We start from the raw sequence: 20,646 nt of genomic DNA on the forward strand, positions 1-20,646 counted from the left end.
TTTATATCTCCTTTCCCACATTAGTGGGGATTGGTGATTTTCTTATCACCAATAAGAAAATAATTTTAGGTGTTGTATTTAATGATACCATAATTATGAACTATCAAAAAGTGATCAAATATGAAGGTTGTATTTATTTATAAGAATAGAAGAGAGAATGTATCTCTTTCCTGGTCTTATTTTAATCTGGTCCATTAAAATATAGAATCTATATTTTATTTTCTTCTTTCATTATTTATAAGCTTTTAATCATATGCAACTTCCGCAAGAAGACTAGGATAAGAATTGAGCATATGCTGCACAAGCAACTTAAAATATTTTACTGAGAGAAAACATGATTGTTGCCATTGAGGGAACAAGAAAGAATCTTGTAGAAAGTGGAATTTTAGTTGGGACTTGAAGAAAGTTAAGGGGCCAGGAAGCAGAGCTAAGGAGGGAGTAAACTTCAAGTATGAGGGGGCAGCCAATGAAAAGGTAGATAGCTTCTGGTGAAAAACTCCCTTTATGAATGCAGATCTGTATTGATTCTGACTTAATGAATTATCTGACGACAAATTTAAAAAAATGAATTGTTTAGGATCAAACTGCCAGCATAGATGAGGCAGGCTTTGAACCAGGTATTCCTGGGTCAGGAGTCAGGCTGCTTCTCAAATATATTTTATCACTAGCCATGAAAATCTGAGAGGTGTTTGGTTTAAGAGAACATTTTAGATCTGGGGTTGGCAACATATGGCTCTTTCTGCAGGAGCCATAAAGTCAATTTTTTTTCAGGTGCTGTTACAGGATCTCAAACTGTGAGCACTGTTCGGCTCTCATGAAATTACATTTTAAAAAATGTGGCGTTTATGGATTTCATGGCCAAAAAGGTTGCCAACCCCTGTTTTAGATAGAATATTCTGATCTTATATTTGGTACCTTTTAAGGGGTTGAAGCTTAAGAAATATGTCCATGGAGAGAAGGGCAGACCACTAGAGATCACTGGAACTATAAAAATCTATTAGCTGGGGGCAGCTGGGTAGCTCAGTGTATTCAGAGCCAGGCCTAGAGACAGGAGGTCCTAGGTTCAAATCTGACCTCAGACACTTCCCAGCTGTGTGACCCTGGGCAAGTCACTTGACCCCCATTGCCGACCCTTACCACTCTTCTGCCTTGGAGCCAATATACAGTATTGACTCCAAGACGGAAGGTGAGGGTTTTAAATAAATAAATAAATGGAACCGATTAGCTATTGAATATTTTATTTAATGAGGAAAGAAATCTGAGAAAGATGATACTAGTCAAATTCATTCATTTTATTTCTCTGAACTTCAATTTCCTCATCTATTAAATGGCAATACTAATACTTGATTTAACAATATTACAAAATCTTTGTGGAGCAAGGACTTGCAAAATAGTATATAATACAATATGACCATGTACTATTATGATCATTACAAACCTTGATCAGAAGAATTTCTAAAGGAGAAATGGGGTTTTGTTTCTGTTACCTTAGTCAATGCTGAGATGACTAATTAAGATTTATATGAGTATAAATAATAAATTGGATGATTAGATCTGACAGTAATAAAAGTATTACCATTAAAAACTTTGTCAAGGTGAGAAAGTACATTAGGAATAGGTTTATGTGTTCTTTTTTTTTAAAAGAGAGGTCTCATATCTAAAACCTTCGGGAGGGCAATTGGGAAAGGTATTATGTATAGGAGATGTTTGGTTTTACTGTAGCTAATCTACTCCAAGTCAAGGAAATCAGATGGGATATTAAAGTACCATAGATTTAGAACTGGAAAGCACTTTACCTCCTCATTTTATATATAAGAAAACTAAAGCCCAAAGAGGCTATACCTTATCCATAGTCACATAGCTATTGAATGGAAGATTCAGGAATTGAACCCAGGACATTCATTTTGAAATCCACCATCCTTTTAGACTGCTTCATGGAAAAGATTAATTGCCAGATAGGAAAACTGCAATGCTTCATGGAAAAGATTAATCGCCAGATAGGATAGTTTTGCTTGCTCATTCATAAAATTCTTACTCCTTAGTATTTAATAACTATGGAAATATTTTCGAGAGCGAAGGTACATTTGGGTGGACCAGGATTGTGGTTAAGTTAAGCCTGTATCCTTTAGTCATTTTGGTCCCTTATTAGTCACTTGATTATTAAAATTCAATAAAAGCTTTTGCCCATATTACTAATTAGAATTATAATAATTGCTGTGGTTAAGCATTTCATCTCATTTGCCTAACAATCCTTTTTCTTTCTGAAATCATAAATTTTTTCCAATACAAAATTTCAAACACCAAAAAGGTTTCAAAAAGAAATGATTGATAGATAAAACATGTACACATATGAATGTTTATGTGTGTGCATACAGACATACACAAATTCCTTGGATATTCTGTGTAATGATCTTGCCCTCTCTCACTTTCTGAGTGTTTGTGTATGTTCACATAGTTTATATATGTCACTGGTATATAATAGATATTATGTGTATATTATATACATAATAATTGTATGTATAACATTTTCTTTCAAAAATAACTAACAAGGTACATAGTGTCCCAAAATTCTTGGTAGCTTTTAAAGCTTTAATAATTTTAAACCTATGCCTTGTTTGTGCATAGCTATTTTCACGTTATGTTCTCCAAGTACTTGAGAACAAAGACTATTTTTTTGTCCTTCTTTGAGGAAAGAAGGCACACCTTTGGAAGGCACACTTCCAGAGTGCCTAGCACAGTACCTGGGATGCAGGATGTGATTAATAAATGCTTTTTAAAATTTTTTTTTAATTTTAAACCCTTAACTTCTGTGTATTGACTTATAGGTGGAAGAGTGGTAAGGGTAGGCAATGGGGGTCAAGTGACTTGCCCAGGGTCACACAGCTGGGAAGTGTCTGAGGCTGGATAATAAATGCTTTTTAATAAGTTCACAAATCTAATCAGAATAACAAAAAAAATATATATATATATATATACTTGGCCAGTAAAAAGAGAGGGAAAAGTTCAAAATTGTTTTTCTTCTCTTTTTTTATATAATCTCCTTTGAAGCAATAGGAATGTGCCTATTTAGTTTAGAGAGAGAGCAAAATTTGGAGTCAGGAAGAACCAAATTCGAAATCCATGTCAGTCACTTAGTTATGTTACCCTGGGCCTGCCATTTAGCTTCTCTCAGCTTCAGTTTACTCATCTGTAAGAGCAAAATAATAGAAGCTCCTACTTCACAGGGTTACTATAAGGATTGAATATGTGAAATGACTTAAAGCCCAAAGCTATTAAAGCTATTTTCCTTGTTTCCTTGTAACTTTTGGGGCGGGGGGGGGGGTTGGGGGATGGCGATAGAGAGAGAGTGTTCAGTAAATCCTATTAACTGATCAGTTCAGAGGGGAACTCATAAGGGTCTAAGCCTTTGCATCTGAACCTGGATTAGAAGGCTGAAACATGCTGCTGAGGCAAGACAAGCAGTAACGTTGAAACCCTTTCCCCATTCTATTTCTCCTTTTACTTATCTTCAACATTGCCATTTCTTCTCTCCACTTCCACTTTACCATATACCACAAAGAACTTCATGCAGCAGGAGTAAATGAAATGGATGGAGAGTATTTTTAAAGGGGTGTTGGTTAGGGTGGAGCATTAACTTTTTGTTAACACACATCAGAAAGATGAGTTGTTTAACCATCGTCTTAATGTAAATGAGTAGATCTTTTTCATCAGGCTGATCCTAAGGCAAAATACCACATGCTACATCTAACAAAAATAGTTTCTGGAAAGCAACTATGAAGGATTAGACATGGAAATATACCAGCTTGCTGTTTTTAAATAACTCTGAGTCATCTCAACTCAGCTACCTGAATTGCTTCTGCCTCTCTGTTTAGACAGGCTGCCTTTTTTTAGTAGAGAATTCTTTTGTTTTCTTGGTTAGTTTTGCAACCAAACATAAGAGTAATTGATTAAAGTCTTTATACAGTAATTAGCTTGTAGAACTGGTTACTCCCTCCAAGATTTTATTACACCAAGGATAACAATAAAAAATGAATCCACATTGACTTTTATGATGTTTAATTTACAGGTCAACTTGTGATTTCTTTGTTGAAGAACATCTATTAAGTGCAAAGCTATTAGGTTTATGGATTTCCAAATCTCAGATAGAATAATGATGACTCATTTGCTCAGCTGCTCATACTCTTTCCACTTATACAAAACAACTCCAAGACTATGACCCCACAGCAAAGCAATCTATAATAATTATAATTTCACTTGGTGATATTCCCTAGAATTACTTTTTTATCTAGGAATATCTATACAACATTAGATCAGATACTGTATATTCATCTTTGCAAAACCTTTCAAGTGATTATGTAAGTGTATACTATTATTATTACTAAATTCATATTTTAATGCTAGTTCTAGTAGCAGTAACAATAACAACAATAATTTACATATTTTTGTAGCTACAAAGCTTTTAAAATTCGTTTCCTCATTTGATATGATAGTCTCTGACACAGATAGGATAGGCATTATTAGTCCATTTTGCAGATGAGAGAACTATGGATCATAGATAACATATAAATTGACCCTAGTCACAGAAACAGTATGTGAAGTAGAGCCAAATCTTGAACACGGGTCTTAAGCTTATTATTACTATTGTCTCAATAAATTTCCATTAATTCTGAATGTTTTGAGAATAGAGTTCTCTTGTCAATATCTGTAAAATGCAAATTCCTAGAAAACATAGGTTGTTTCATTTTTGTCTTGTAATGCAGGATTGCCTCAAGTGATTTTGCAAATGCAAGAGAACTTGCATCAATCCTGCATTTCAATTTGTATCCTTATTACTTAACTTCTTTCACATCAGTTATTTTTTTTTACATATTCTTGAGTAAGCCAAATATTCTGATTAACTGGAAGTTACCACACATAATTCACAGATTGCCAGTTTTCATAGCATCACAGAATTTACCTTCGAGATGCACCTCTCTCACTTTAAAGATGAGGAAATTGTTTATACCTAACTTATTTTAAAGCCTGATTTAAAAGACAGGTAACATAAGAACAACTAAAAATTCCTTAATAAAATTATTATAAGTGTCTAAATGTTCTTAAAATACTAAAGATACCAAATTTAATGTAATATTTCTTCATTATCATGAAATCTATCATCATCCTATGGTTGTGAAAACATCAAGTTATTTGAATTTTCTCATTTAAAAAATTTTAGATCTATCTATATCTATATACACAATAATGTTTAGAACTTTCTAGAACATATCTTAATATAAACCATGTTCTTAAAAGTCCATCATGACATGCTTTGACATGCATGAGACTTTATTGGAACCTGAAGGAGGAATGAATGGATTTATGGCCTCATTAGCAAGATTTAGTACTTCCTCTATCAGTGTACACCACTGCATTCATTCTCTCTAATCATATGTGATTCTTTCCCACATCTTTTATAAATCCTACAGAGAGAACATATCTAATGGGCTAGCATTTATAAAGACTATTCTAATATTTCAGGAGTACCAATGTAACACTCAGATTGTTAATCTTCTTTCTTTGTCTCCCTGAATTTCCATTCAAATATAGCCTTGATAGGGGGCAGCTGGGTAGCTCAGTGGAGTGAGAGTCAGGCCTAGAGACAGGAGGTCCTAGGTTCAAACCTGGCCTCAGCCACTTCCCAGCTGTGTGACCCTGGGCAAGTCACTTGACCCCCATTGCCCACCCTTACCAATCTTCCACCTATGAGACAATACACCGAAGTACAAGGGTAAAAAAAAAAATACTTACAAATATAGCCTTGATGGCATCTTTTTTATAGAACTTCTTAAATGTAAATAATTGATAAAAAAAAAAAACAACTCAGCTTTATGTTACACCTTCTATTTTAATTCTATAGTCTATTGTTAATGTTTCTAGTGTTCTATGGTTTGTTGCCATACAGAATCACTAGAAGACATATTTCTAAATGCTTCTGCTTTGGGGTGGATGGGAAAATTAGGATTATAGAAAGCATCATGTAATTTTCCAAATGTAATCCAGTCATCTCTCAGTTTTGGAAACTGCTTTTTGATCATCAAAGTAACTCAGTGGGCTAGCCATTCAGCTGATTGTCATAATCAAGGCAAGATGATTATTTTAAAAAGCTGGATTTTCCTATATCACCCAGGTTCTATTTCTGACCTGGACCGAGTACTCCCTTTCTTAGGCAATCTGATGTTATTTTGCTTCTAGATAATGTTATGACTGTTACGATTAAAAATGATGAGGGCCGAGATCAAAAGGAAGAATAGTATTTTACTAAAAAGCCATGCTGATAGACTGACCACGCGCCTGTAAGAAACCTATTCAAACCTCCCCTCATTCATTTACCTTCCTCTCTTCGCCTGCTCAGGTAGCTAAAAAGGCAGTTCAAAGTCACTTCCCCCCTATTTAAAACAGTCCCTCACCTTGAATACGTAATCCAAAACAGGAAACCCATTGGACCACGGGAAATGTAGTTTTAAGGACCCCCACAGGTCCACAGAAGTTTGTCAAACACTATATTGAGGTTCAATCCTTCCAAATAGAACCCCAGGTGATTTTAACTAACACAATGACATCACATTAATGGAATTTAGAGAAGACATCCAGTTGGCATAGCCTACTGGAGCTCAAAACTTCCAAACTCAAGAAATTTCACAGCCTTAGTCACCCTAGTGAGTAGAATTACAGACATAATGCAAACTATTATCAGATGAATATGATTTTTAATCTCCTGTTTTCTTTTTACATTGCTAGACACATCACCTTTAAGTGGTCCTTGTTTTTTTTGAGAACTTGTATGTCCCAGAGCTCCATGCAATCAGTATGATATCATCTAAAAATAATAATATATAAAGAACCTTAACATCTACAATGAATTTCCATTTGGATTATGCAAAGGAAATTTTCCATGACAGTGGCAAAGACCTTTGGTAAAAACATATATATATATATACATATACATATATGTATATATATATGCCATTATGTATGTGTCATGTATCTGAGTTACTGAAAATTCATTGAAGAAAGTTATTTCTGCAGTTTCACCTATCATGGGATCCTAAATAATTTTGACTGATGTATAGGAAACATCTTGTTTGACAAGAGCCTTTTTTATAATCAACAAAGAATAAATCTATCAGGATCTTATATTCACAATACTTTTCTGGCAATTATGTGACTAAAAATGTGGATTATAGTAGAAAATTGTCAGCAAAGTCTGCTTGCTGTTGCTTTCCTTGAAGACAGCATGAATGAGTGCCTAGACCATTCTAATAAAGATTTTTTAGAATTCAGAGGGTGAATAATGATATCTTTTTGACCAACATTTGTTGTAATTCTGCCTTTGATCTTTTACGTTCTTTTGGAATTTTTGGTTTTTTTTTTTTTGAGATATCTTGAAAATTAATTCCAGTATGCTTTTAAAATGTATCTTTTCAAGAACAGATTTTTTTCTCTTTGAATTTGGCCAGATTGATTCTCTTTCTCTGATGTTTTGTTCCTGAGTGCTATTTCCACTTTCACATGAAACATATCAAATATTAAGGTGGTAGAGTTATGTAATATGCTAAATGCAATATTTAGAAATTGGTTTGGAAATATAATATTAGTTTAAAAAAAGATAGTTGTGGCCGCCATTTATAAAATAATTAAACCTTAAGTCACAAGGATGATAGTAGTTTTTAACAATTTAATTTTAATATAATATAGTTTAAGAAAGAAATGAGGAAACGAAATAGAAAAATATTTCCCAGCCTACCACCCTAATCTTACCAGCCCACAAGAGTCTTCCGCCCGAGCCACCAACACCAAATTGCATAAAGACCCCCAGCCAAAGACTTCTAGAGAAGAACCTCATCTCCTCTACAGTCTCCTTTTTTTATAGTCCTCTTTCTCCACGTCACTTCCTTTCCCTGTTTGCTTGTCTATCATATCTCAGGAACCAAAGTCTCTCTGACTTGGACCCATAACCCTTAGTTCTGTGTCATGATCCTAGGGCTCTTAACCTGTGACCTCTGTTTGAAGCATTCCAGCTACACTAATGGGCTGGCTCAGACAAGCAAAAAGTTCATGACCCTGGGAGGAACGGGTTCCCTTTACACCTCTATAATGTCACAGGAGCGTAGGATACCAGATTTAGAGATCTAAGGGACCTTAATAACTAATTGAATTCAACTTTTCATGTATCAGATAAGAAAACTGAGGCACATATGGTTTAAGTGGCAATACCCAAGGTCACATAGTAAGTTTCTAAGTAATATTTAAAACCAGATCTTCCTGACTGCTTAAATTCTGTTTCCTTTGATATTTCCAGTTTTATTCATGATGAAAATAAATTATATATAGAAATTTCTTGTCCTTCCAGTTTCATATGTAAATAAAGATGATTTAGTTGAGAATAATAGTAAGATTTCTGATGGCATATCTTCTCATCTGAATATCTGCTTTTTAAAGCACCTTTATTTGTAATATGGCCTCTTCTCTATAATCATTTTGAAATGAGTCTGCATCTTAAATAGGCTTTTGGCTGTCATACATCTCCCCTAACAAGATCAGGTGTTGGCTAGGAAGCTTCTGGAATCATTGAAACCACAAAGTGGTAACAACTTTAAAATCATTAAGCTTCTCAAAAAATGCTGCAAATAAGAAGTAATGTTTTTTATTTGTATATATTTTCCACTTTTCAGAGTCAACAGCTTGTTTGAGTAAACTAGAGCTCATAATCTAGTGATTGCATGCAATGCTCCTATCTTTTCCTCTCTTTAGATATTAATTTTGAATGTCATTTTAGTTTGCTTTGTTTGTGGTGTGTAAACAGCTAGTTATAAAAATTTTCTGTGCCAAGATTCAGCAATTTCTTATTTTTTAAGGTTTGGTCAATTTCATTTGTTGTTGCTTGAAATACACCAAGTCCAGTGTCTTCAGGTTCCTTCAAAAAAGTGTCTGTAAAACAAATGACTTATCATTGTTTATATGGACATATGGTTGGAGGTTTGAGTTTTAAGTGGTTGCTGGATTGCAAAAATGAATAATAGGACAATAAACTGTTTCAACCCATTATGTGCCATTGATAAAGAACAGAAACCCCATGCAAATAAAATACAACAGAATTTTAATATACCATACTTACATTTTTCTCCTTATTTTTTTTTAGATATCGATATGGATCCAGCAGAAAATCTTCTCAATATGTGTAAGTGTGATGACAAATGGATATTTTAACATGAGGCCTAATTTCCTTGGATACTCAAAGGATTGATTGTCTACAGCTTGAGAGTCAAGTACTGTCATGCAGGTGTTGTCTTGACAAACTTGTTTTTAAGTCACAAGAGGAAGTTGACTATTATCCAGTCTTTAGTTTAAAGCTTACTAAAGGCAGAGCATTTTTACATTTAGACAATTTAACCTGAGAAATCCCCCACACAAATGGAATGTGAGAATAACATATCAACACATCATTCCTAACGTCTCCTGATAATATTCAATTCCTAAATGTTCAGAGTGCTGAGAAACACAAACACACACACACACACACACACACACACACACACACACACATCCAGGTATCTATAAGTAGAAAGTTTTTTTCACAGAGGTGATACCCTCACCTCTGCAGGAGTAAATGATCATAAGGACAAGTTTCCTTAGCTACAAGATTGACTGGAAAATACTGTAAGAAAAGAAAAATAGATAGATAAGAATGATAAAGAGCAACTCCACTCATCCTCATAGTCTGCAAGGCATTCATCTTTTATGCTCTTTCTTTTTTTCATTTGAAGTACATTTTTTGTATCCTTGCAATAATATAAACAAAGGAATTTTATAACTGCACTTAAGCCTTATTTCAACTCCTTTTTGAACTATATCTTCAAATATTTTTAACTTACAATTTATTTTTAAATATTTTTAAAATTTGAGCTTCAAATTTCCTCCCTAAATAATGCAAAATATATTTCCATGTCAGCCCTAATTTTTAAAAAGCAGAAAAGAATTAAAAAGTGAGAAAATTATACTTCAATTTGTACTCAGATTTTATCAATTCTTTTTATAGAGGTGGATATCATTTTCTCATTTAGAGTTGTCTGGGTTTATTGTACTGATCAAGGTAGCCAAGTCTTTCACAGTTGATCATCATTACAATATTGCTGTAATGGTACAATGTTATACTGCTTCTTAAATCAGTTCCACATAGATCTTCCCATACTTTCTTAAACCATCCATGTCATTTTCAGCAATACAATAGTACTCCATCACAATCATGCTCTACAACTTGTTCAGCCATTCTTCAATTGATCAGTATCCCCTTAATTTCTTGTTCTTTGACACCACAAAAAAATACTGCTAAAAATATTTGTGTACATATAGATCCTTTTCATTTTTCTTTGATCTCTTTAACATACAGATCTAGTAGTGATATTGTTATGTCAAAGACTCTCCAGAATCATTGGGCCAGGTCATCTCTCCACCAGCAGTTCATTAGTGTAGCTGATTTCCTCATCCCCTCTAGCATTTGTCATTATGATAGGTTTGAGTTGGTACCTCAGAATTATTTTAATTTGTCTTTCTCTAATCAATAGTGATTTAGAGCATTTTTGTATGACTACAGACAGTTTTGATTTTTTCTTCTGAAAACTTTTTATATCCTATGACCATTAATCAGTTAAGGAATAGTTCTTGTTTTCATAAATTTGACTCCATTCTATAATCAGCATATATTTGAAAAATGAGTCCTTTGTCAAAGAAACTTTCTGTAAAAATGTTTATATTAAGTTATTATCTATGGTACATTTTAGCAACAACTTTTGACTGTCCTAATAATGATAAAGTTCTTAGGAGATTATGTGTATCATCTTGCTACAGAAGAATATAAACAATTTAACTTTATTGAGACCCTTATGATTACGCTATCATGTTTTACTTTTTATGCCTCTCTTCAGTCTTATATTTGAATGTCAATTTTTCAATTCAGTTTTGTCCTTTAATGTGGACGCTGTTAAATGTTGTATGATCCCAATTGTAGCTTCACAGTATTAAATTGTTTTCTTACTGTTCCTTGAAGCATTTTCTATTTGACTTATGAATTTTGGAATTTGGCTATAATATTCCTGGGAGTTTTCATTTGTAGATCTCTTTCTGGATGTGAATGATTCATTTTTTTCCATTTCTATTTTACCCTTTGGATCTAATATATTTGAGCAATTTTCCTCGATATTTTCTTGAAATGTTATGTCTAAACTCTTTCTTTGATTCTGGTTTTCAGGTAGTCCAATAATTCTTAAACTACTGGTCCTTGACCCATTTTCCAAGTCAGTTGCTTTTCTGAGATATATCATGCTTCCTTCTTTTTTTATTGCTTTGACTTTGCTGTATTGTTTTTTGATGTCTCATGGCATCATTAGCTTCCACTTATCCAGCTCTGCTTTTTAAGAAATTATTTTCTTGAGTGAAATTTTGTACCTCTTTCCATTTGGCCAATTCTTTTTTTTAAAAGGTTTCAGGAATTTTTTCTACATCTTTTTGCCATTAGGCTAATCTTTTTGTTTAAGATGTTATTTTCTTTAGTACTGTCTTGTACTGAAGAAAGAGCTCTTTTGCCAAGTTTTTAAATCTCTTTTCAAGATTTTCTTGCACATCAAATCCGGCCTCAGACACTTCCCAGCTGTGTGACCCTGGGCAAGTCACTTGACCCCCATTGCCCACCCTTACCACTCTTCAACCTGGGAGCCAAGACACAGAAGTTAAGGGTTTAAAAAATTAAAAATAAATTTCTTGCATCACCCTTGTTTCTTTTCCCAATTTTTCTTCTATTACTCTTATCTCTTTCTTTAGTTCTTCCAGTAATTCTTGTTAGGCTTGCATCCAATTATAATTTTTCTTTGAGGATTTTGTTGTAGGTGTCTTCACATTGTCTTTTTATGAGTTTATATCTTGGTCTTCCCTGACAACAACAAAAAAAGTAACTTTTATAATCAAGTTATTTTGTTGGTGGTGGTATTTACTCATTTTCCTTGCCCATTTCTTAACTTTGAACTTTATGTTAAGGTTGGGCTCTACTCACCTATAGGTGAGGAGGCAATGTCTCAAGTTTCCAAGTTTTTTATCCTACTCTTTTCAGAGCCAGTTCTGATGGTCTGAAAGTTTTTGGTGCTTCCAAAGTGGTGTGTTCCTAGCAGAGGTAAACTCACTGCTCTCCTGATCTGCCCTTTGGTCTTTACCCAAGGATGGTCCCTGGTCCCCTATAGCCACAAGCATTAGCACTTTCTTTTCCTAGGAACTACCACCTGGGCCTCTGTTCACTTGTGGCCAGTCCCCAGGACTCCTCTCCACCCTGGAACTGGAACTCAGAACTGCATATGGACAATAAAGTTGCCATTCAGTTCCCACTGTGCCCACCACTAGCAAAGCATGTACTGTAATTTCTTTTTTACAAGTTATTCAATTTCCTTTTTTCTCTGGGCTAAGAGCTCTTACAGCTGCTATTGTAGCTGCCCCTTCTGCTGCCACATCAGGAACTTTTCTTGCCAAACTCCTAAATTTTCTTAGGCCAGAAAAATGTCACCCTGAACTTTTGTTTTCTCTGCTACTCTAAAATTTAATTTAAGGCATTATTTTAAGGTTCATTGAAGGGGAATATTGAGGGAGTTAAGGTGGATCGCTTATAATCCATCATCTTGTCTCCACTCCCTCATATGTGTTCTTTCTAAAAATTATGTCATGTTGTGACAAGTAAACATGCCTCTGAAGCATCTATAGCAAGGTAGACTTAGAAAATATGGTAAGACCACTCATAAGGACTCTTCATCTCTACTCAATCACTGGTAGTATTCCACTTCAATAAATAAATATAACAAAGGAAGGTTAAGAAGAGAATAAATTCATACAGAGTGAGAGATTAATAGATGGAACAGAGATGAGTAAAAGGAGAATGTTGTCCAAAGCTGATCCACAGAAATTAATCAGCTCAAAGCTCTTGAGCAAGGCTAGAAACCAGGAAGTGGAGTTGCCTAAGGTTTATTCCTCCTAGCAAAGAAGCACCTTTGTTTTTGTACTCTCTATTTAAAAAAGTTGAGTAAAAGCCAACTTCCTTTAGAAGTTGTCCAAACAAAGAAGGGAGGAGAGAGGGAGAAACCACCATTATACCTCTGAATTCTGTATTTTTAAAGCATCAGTGATAAGGGAGTGGAAGGAGGACAAAAGGCATTCAAGTCATTGTGTCAAAGGAAAGGACCTTTTCCTTCAAATATGGCAACCAACTCAAGGCTTCTGCTATAAAATTCCACCATATAAGACATCTTTCCAACCTCAGATGTAGATACACTAAAATGTAATCACAAAAGAAAATAATCAAAAGGGACAAGATAGAAACCTAAGTACAGTGTAGCAGAACAAGCAGTTTAGATAAAAACTTTGAAGAAGTGTATTATATTCTCTATCCTGCTACTCTTGCTTAGACCAACTTAAGGAAACATATGTATGGATGCATTAGAAGAATAATCAGTTGTATATAATATTCCTCTACACACAACAAGCCATCATCTAAGATTATGTTAAGAACTTCTTTCCTTAAATTTAATCCAAAAACACCTCCCTAGGAAGGGACACAAATACCATTTTCTAAGCTTTGATTTTATATTTGATTTACATTCCCTTTATAGACTGAAACTGATAGTCCCTTATTCCAGAAAAGAGGCTTTTATTTGGAGGTGACATATATTATACTATAAATACAATTATTGTTGATACAGGTGGCATTGATATAGTGCTGTAAATAAATTATCTCATTTGATTCTCACTATAACCTTCTGAGGATGATACCTTTATTATCCCCATTTTATAGATGAAGAAACTGAGGCTGAGGTAAGATTAAGTGACCTGCCCAGACTCACACAGATAGTAATTATTTGATACAGGATTCAAGTTTGGGTCTTCTTGTATTCAAATCTAGCGCTCTATCTAATGCATCACCTAGTTGCCCCTGGACCATCTAACTGCCTCAGAATACCAATTATGACTATTACTAATAAATTATAGCTAATTGACAGTAGTATCAATATATAAGATGAAGTCACATGTAGAGGTAATCAAATAGATTAAAAGAAAAAGTGCTACATTAAGTTTTTCCCATTAGTCCAAAGAAAGCTTAATGCTGCCAAACTTGAAGTCATGGTTCTTTGAACCTAATTAGGTCAACCAAGCCCAAATAATAATGTAAATATAGATTCAATTTTGAAAATGGGTTTTTTAAGTATTTCATAGTTGTATCTTTTATAGTTGATATAATTTTTCTCAATGTTTGTATTGTAACAAGCATCCAGGCACCTAAAATTGCTGTATTCTTTATCATTTTTCTTATATCTCATATAGACAAAAGGAATAAGTAAAAGTTAAATTGCTTCTAATTATATCATCCCCCTATCTTTTGCACCACTTAAACTGACTTGCAATGAATCTATATCAACTGTTGAATAAAAATATTGTTCTTTCTTTTATTAATGGACTTAAATTGAGTTATTGGCAAACCTCACTAAACTAAGCATAGCATAATCTCTATAAGACTTTTTTCATCAGCTATCCAACGACTGATTTCATTGTAAATGGTTTAGTGTAAAACAAGCAAATAGCAATAAATTATACCTAATGGGAGAAAATGCTTCTATCTTCAGATGTAAACACATTTATTAATCTCATTTGAACAGGTTGTGGAAGACGAACAAAAAGGTCTCCTGGTAACAAAATAGCTGGAGGCTTGGATAGTGTAGAAGGAGAATGGCCCTGGCAAGTCAGCCTGCAACAGAATAACATTCACAGATGTGGGGCTACTCTAATTAATAACAACTGGCTTGTCACTGCTGCACACTGCTTTGTAAAGTAAGTATGAACAACTGTCAAGCAACTGTCTAACGCTGGGGTACCTAGTCATGGATTGAATTTCAGGTCTAGAGTCAGAAAGACCTGGGTTCAAATCTGACCTCAAATACATTCTGGCTGTGTGACCTGGAGCAAATTATTTAATCCCTACCCTTTTCCCATCTGCATTGAACTGATACTAGTATTGGTTCTAAAACAGAAGATAAAGGTTTTAATAATTAAAAAAAATCTCTAAAGCCATTCAAGGAACAGAAGCCATGGAAGTTATAGCAATCTACAAATAGGTCTAGTCTTCATATGTTAATGCATTCATCCTTCAAACATTTACGAAGTAATTGCTAAATAACATGAGCTATGTTTTCCAAAAGGAAAGGCACTAGCTCCTGGGTGTGGAAAGGGACATTAAAACAGACTCCATGTTGGAAGTAGCATTTGAACAGAATTTAGAAGGAATCTAAGGATTCTATAGGGAGAAGTGAGGAGGGAATCTTTTCCAGGTATGAGGAACAGTCTATATTCAAAGGCACAGGATCAGGAAATGGAATGTCACTGGTCCACTTTGGGTGAAACGTAGAACAAGTAAAGAAGAATGTGTAGTAACCTATAAAAGGCAGGTTAGACCAAACTGCCAAACAACAGACTTTGTATTTTATTTGAGTTACAATAGAAAAGTACTGGAGTTTCCTGGCCAGGAGATTAACATGATAAAACTTGTGCTTTAGGAATATCAACATGGTCCCTGTATGAAGGATAGTTTGGGTAGGAATGAAAGGACTCAAGGCTGGAGACCAGTCAGGAGATTATTATAATAGTCCAGGAAAAAGGGGATAAGGGCCTGATCTAAGGTAGTATTTATGAGTAGAGAAAAAGATAGATTTTAAAAGATAATGAAAAGGTAGAATTAAGAAAATTTGGAAACTGATTAGATAAAAGCAAGAGAGGGCAAGAGAAAGGTCAAGAATGAGTCCAAGATAATGAGCCTGGGAGACTAGAAGAATGGTAGTACCCTCAAAAGAAAAAAGGAAATTAGGAAGAGGGGATGACTAGGGGAGAATGATAATGGTTTCTCTTGGATACTTTGAGTGTGAGATGCCGACAATAATGCATCTGTCCAATAGGCAATTGGTTATGCAGAACTGGAGTGAAACAGGTGAAGCAAGTCTTGCAACTTACCTAAAGTAGCATTAGAAGATCAGCATGTAATTACTTCTGAAAGAAAATTAGGAAGGGCCTGGTTTAATTCCGAAAGTGATGTGAAAGAGTACAAGCTGAAGTACATAAAATATGCCTTTGATTTCTTTTGTGATCTGTAGCTTATTTGATTTTATTGAAAGAATTTAGAACCGGAAGAGAACTCAAAAATCATCTAGTCAATCCTCCTTATTTTACATTTGAGGAAACTAGAGCTTAGAGAGTTAGTGTTTCAACTACTGTCAATAAGGCAGTAAGTAACCAAACCTAGATTCAAACTCAGGTCTCCTGCACTACCTTGACTACAACTTTAAATTCTGTATTTCTTTCCACAAATCTATACTAAATTCTCCATATATATTTATAAAATAAAAGTAAGAAGGTGTGCTGTAGTTCCAACTATTTTTGATCATTTGGCTACTAAGAGAGCCAGAACTAAAGGTAAGGTCCAGTATTCTCTTGATTATATCATGTATTCATCATCCTCTTTCTTTTCCCTGTCTATATCTACTAGAGAAACTTAAGAGTATTAACTTTCAATATAGTTTTTTTAAGGAAAATTATAAATTTTTCTTTTTTCAGTTAACAATGATTTTTATGTCCTTTACACCTCACTTTCTTTCACTGAAAAAATAAAAATAAGACCATTGTAACAAATATATATAATCAAAATAAATTTCAATATTGGCTATAGCCTAAAATATATATGAATTAATTTTCAAATAAAGTCCATTACCTCACTGTCAGGAAGTGATTAACCACTGATCCTCTGGAATTATGGTTGGTTATTTCATTGAACAGTTTTTAAGTCTCAAAATTGTTTGATGATTTTTTTAAATAAATGGTTCTCTTGGTTCTGCTCACTTCATTCTGAATCAATCTATACAAAAATTTTCAGATTTCTGTGAGATGTGCTTTTTAAAGTTTTTTACAGCATGATATTATTCCATTGCATTCATATACTATAACTTATTTAGTTATTCTTCAACTTATTCTCCAGTTTTTGCCAACACAAAAGATCTGCTTTCCTCTTTATTTGATCTCTTTGAGAGACAGACCTAGTAGTGGCATCCCTGAGTCAAAGGGCCAAATCAATAAGCTTTAAAGAAGTGCTTACTCTGTGCCAGGTGTTGTGCTAAGTTCTGGGAATATGAATAAAAGCAGAAAGAAAGTTAATGTCCTTATGGTGCTTACATTCTAATGACAGGACACAACACAGGAAAAAAAAGCTGAAAGAGGAGGGGAGAAATGTGCCTTCATGGTAACAAGATGGCAAAGCCTAGAGTGAAGCATGGGCTGGTCTTGACCCTTCTTCAAAATGGAAGTTACACGGGGAAACTGGGTAGCTCAGTGGATTGAGAGCCAGGCCTAGAGACGGGAGGTCCTAGGTTCAAATCTGGCCTCAGACACTTCCCAGCTGTGTGACCTTGGGCAAGTCACTTGACCCCCATTGCCTACCCTTACCACTCTTCTGCCTTGGAGCCAATACAAAGTATTGACTCCAAGATGGAAGGTAAGGGTTTTTTAAAAAAAATGGAAGTTACAAGAATTTACCAATGATAAAAGGGCCATAAAGCCAGAGAGAGAGAAGGTAACTGAAGCATGGTGATAAAATCCAGATACTGAAGCATAGCTAATCTGGACCTTCTTCTGGGCATAGTTCCAAACTGTTTTGAAGAATTACAGGATTAATTCACTGATCCACCAACTAAGTACATTAATATGCCTATTTTCCCACAGCAGTTCCAACATTTATCATTTTCACTTTTTGTTAATTCTGCCAATCTGATGAAATTAAGGTGGAACTTCAGGATCTAATTAATTTGTATTTCTCTAATGATTTGGGATTTGTGGCATTTATTGTATAGCTATTGAGAGCTGGATTATTCTATTAGAAAACTGTTTCTTCATATACTTTGATCATTTATCAATTGGGAGAGAAACTCTTATTCTTATAAATTTGAATCAATTCCTCATGAATATTGGAAATGAGACTCATCAAAGAAAAGCAAAGATTTCTCTCAGTTATTTTTTCTCTTCACATTTTAGTCACATTGGTTTTGTTTGTATAAAACTTTTTAGCTTTATTTAATTCAAATTGTCCATTTTATTTTCTGTAATCCCTTGTTTGTTTTTTCCTCTCTATAATTCTGAAAGATCATTTCTTTCTTTTTCCTCCACTCTGTCTATAATGTCATCCTTCATGTTGAGGTCATCAATCCATTTGGAGCTTACCTCAGTAAATAGTGTGAGATATTGACTTATATCTAGTTTCTGCCAGACTTTGCTTTCCAGTTTTTGTTGAATAGTGAGTTCAACAAAAAGTTACCCAGTAACTAATGTCTTTGAATTTATCTAAAACTAGCTAGTGCTTAATAAACTTTACAAAAATAGTTCCTTACCTTTCTGGGTTTATAATTTTAAAAACAATCCATCTTTTTGGTCTTTTTATTGTTTTTAGTGCCAAAAATCCACAAGAATGGAGTGCAACCTTTGGATTACTTTTAAGTGATCCAAAACTGAAGCGAAGTGTGAAAAATATTATTATTCATGAAAAGTATCGATATCCAGCTCATGACCACGATATTGCTCTTGTAAATCTGTCCAAACCAGTACTATATACAAGCACTATTCGAAAGGTTTGTCTTCCAGAAGCAAGTTATAACTTCCCCCCAAATTCTGATGTGATAGTCACGGGATGGGGATCAATAAAAACTGATGGTAAGTTCCTTAGTGCTCCTTTATTTCATAGCAGCTATAAAAAAGATTTTCAAATGAAATTGGCAAGGGTCACATTACCTTGAGACAAATGATACTACCTTAAATGTTTACTAAACAAATTTAATTGGCTCTGATAGATGTGATTCCATCAACATGGGTGTTCCCCTGCATTGAAGGTGACTACAGTACTTCCACATTTTATGCCTTCTTTTAATCTTGTTCATATTTTAGATAAAGCCAAAAAATATTATTTTTATGTACCTTTACTACAAGTGTCTGTTGAATTATGTTCAAGCTCATGGCATTTCTACATTTGGGCTTTTCTATGAACTTTGCCCAGTTAGTTTACCCTTTTCTCGATATGCTTTGCCTCTAGCTCCAGGCTTCTGTGCATTTAAAAAAAAAAAAAAAAGCTTTTAAATGAACTGCTGAGAGTACTGTAACTCAAATATTCATACATTTTAAAGACTGCTAGAGCTATGGTTGATCTTACACTATTCTAACTGGTTTTCTATGGTAAATAAACTATCTTTATAAGCCCAAGAAAGGCTTTGAAAATAGGAAAGTTAGTGTTCGCTGCATTTCTTTTCCTTATTTCCACATTCCCCAACAGTCATGTTCCTTCATGCTGCACTCTAGCTGTCCATGGTCCTCCGTTGTTCCAAATTACCTGTAGAAAATATTTATTCAAACTATCCCTCATCTCCCCATAACTCAAACTTTACCTTTGATAGTTTTGTGCTTGATATCTTAGTCAATTAATTCCTGATGAGAATAATAGTCTTACAATATTACCCCTTCCTAGATCATTTGTATAAAAAATACTCCTGACAATGCCTCACCTAAATAATGAGTCAAAGGGTGGGCCAAGAAAAAGATATTTTTTAGCAAGATTGCCTTTGGCAGTACCTCTCAAATTATAGGATATTTGGATTCCCTAAATGTGAAGCTAGCCTTTAGATGTCTGTCCTTATTGAAGAGCTCTAACAGAAGGAACCAGCTAACAGAAGATTCCTGGTATAGAAAACAAGCCCTGTATAGGAAGTTGAGAGTTCTAGCATCTAGGCCTGACTCCAGCAATGTTTCTTTTTTAATTTTTATTTAATTTTTAAAATATTTTCCCATATTTCCATATTTCATTTTCTTTCCCTTCCTTCTTCACTCTCTCCTCCTGGATCCAATGAGCACTTCCATTGGGTTATACAGATGTTATACCTTATAACTAATTCCATATTATTCATCTTTGCAATAGAGCAATCTTTTAAAACCAAAACCCCCAATCATATATCCATATAAACATATGATTGGTCATTTGTTTTTCTTTTGTGTTTCTACTCTCACCGTTCTTTGTCTCTATGTGGATAGCATTCTTTCTCATAAGTCCCTTGGGATTGTCTTGAATTAGCAAAGTCCATTACATTGGATTGTTCCACTTTCTATGTATAATGTTTTCTCAGTTCTACTCATTTCACTCTGCTTCAGTTTCTGCAGGTTCTTCCAGTTCACATAGAAATCCTCCAGTTCATCATTCCTTACAGCAAAATAGTATTCCATCATCATCAGAAACCACAATTTGTTCAGCCATTCCACAATCGAGGGACACATTCTTATTTTCCAATTTTTTGCCACCACAAAGAGCAGGGCTATGAATATTTCTGTACAAACATTTTTCATTATTATCTCTTTATGGTACAAATCTAGTAGTGGTATTGCTGGATTAAAGGGCATATAATCTTTTAAAGCCCCTTGGGCATAATTACAAAATTGTCTTCCAGAATGGTTGGATCAATTCACAACTTCACCAGCAATGCATTAGTGTCACAATTTTGCCCCAACCCCTCC

At 34.3% G+C, this 20,646-nt stretch overlaps 1 protein-coding gene across 1 annotated transcript in view; it reads left to right on the top strand.

Annotated features, from left to right (window-relative positions):
- Positions 1–20,646, top strand: part of LOC123252384 (transmembrane protease serine 11C-like) — an 81,009-nt gene that overhangs the window by 43,786 nt on the left and 16,577 nt on the right. The window contains exons 5-7 of the mRNA XM_044681721.1: positions 9,179–9,217; positions 14,721–14,892; positions 18,545–18,804. Of these exons, the coding sequence (XP_044537656.1) occupies positions 9,179–9,217; positions 14,721–14,892; positions 18,545–18,804 (471 nt within the window). The remainder of the gene's footprint in view (positions 1–9,178; positions 9,218–14,720; positions 14,893–18,544; positions 18,805–20,646) is intronic.

Source organism: Gracilinanus agilis, chromosome 6 (genome assembly GCF_016433145.1).
Source record: "Gracilinanus agilis isolate LMUSP501 chromosome 6, AgileGrace, whole genome shotgun sequence".
Lineage (NCBI taxonomy): Eukaryota > Metazoa > Chordata > Mammalia > Didelphimorphia > Didelphidae > Gracilinanus > Gracilinanus agilis.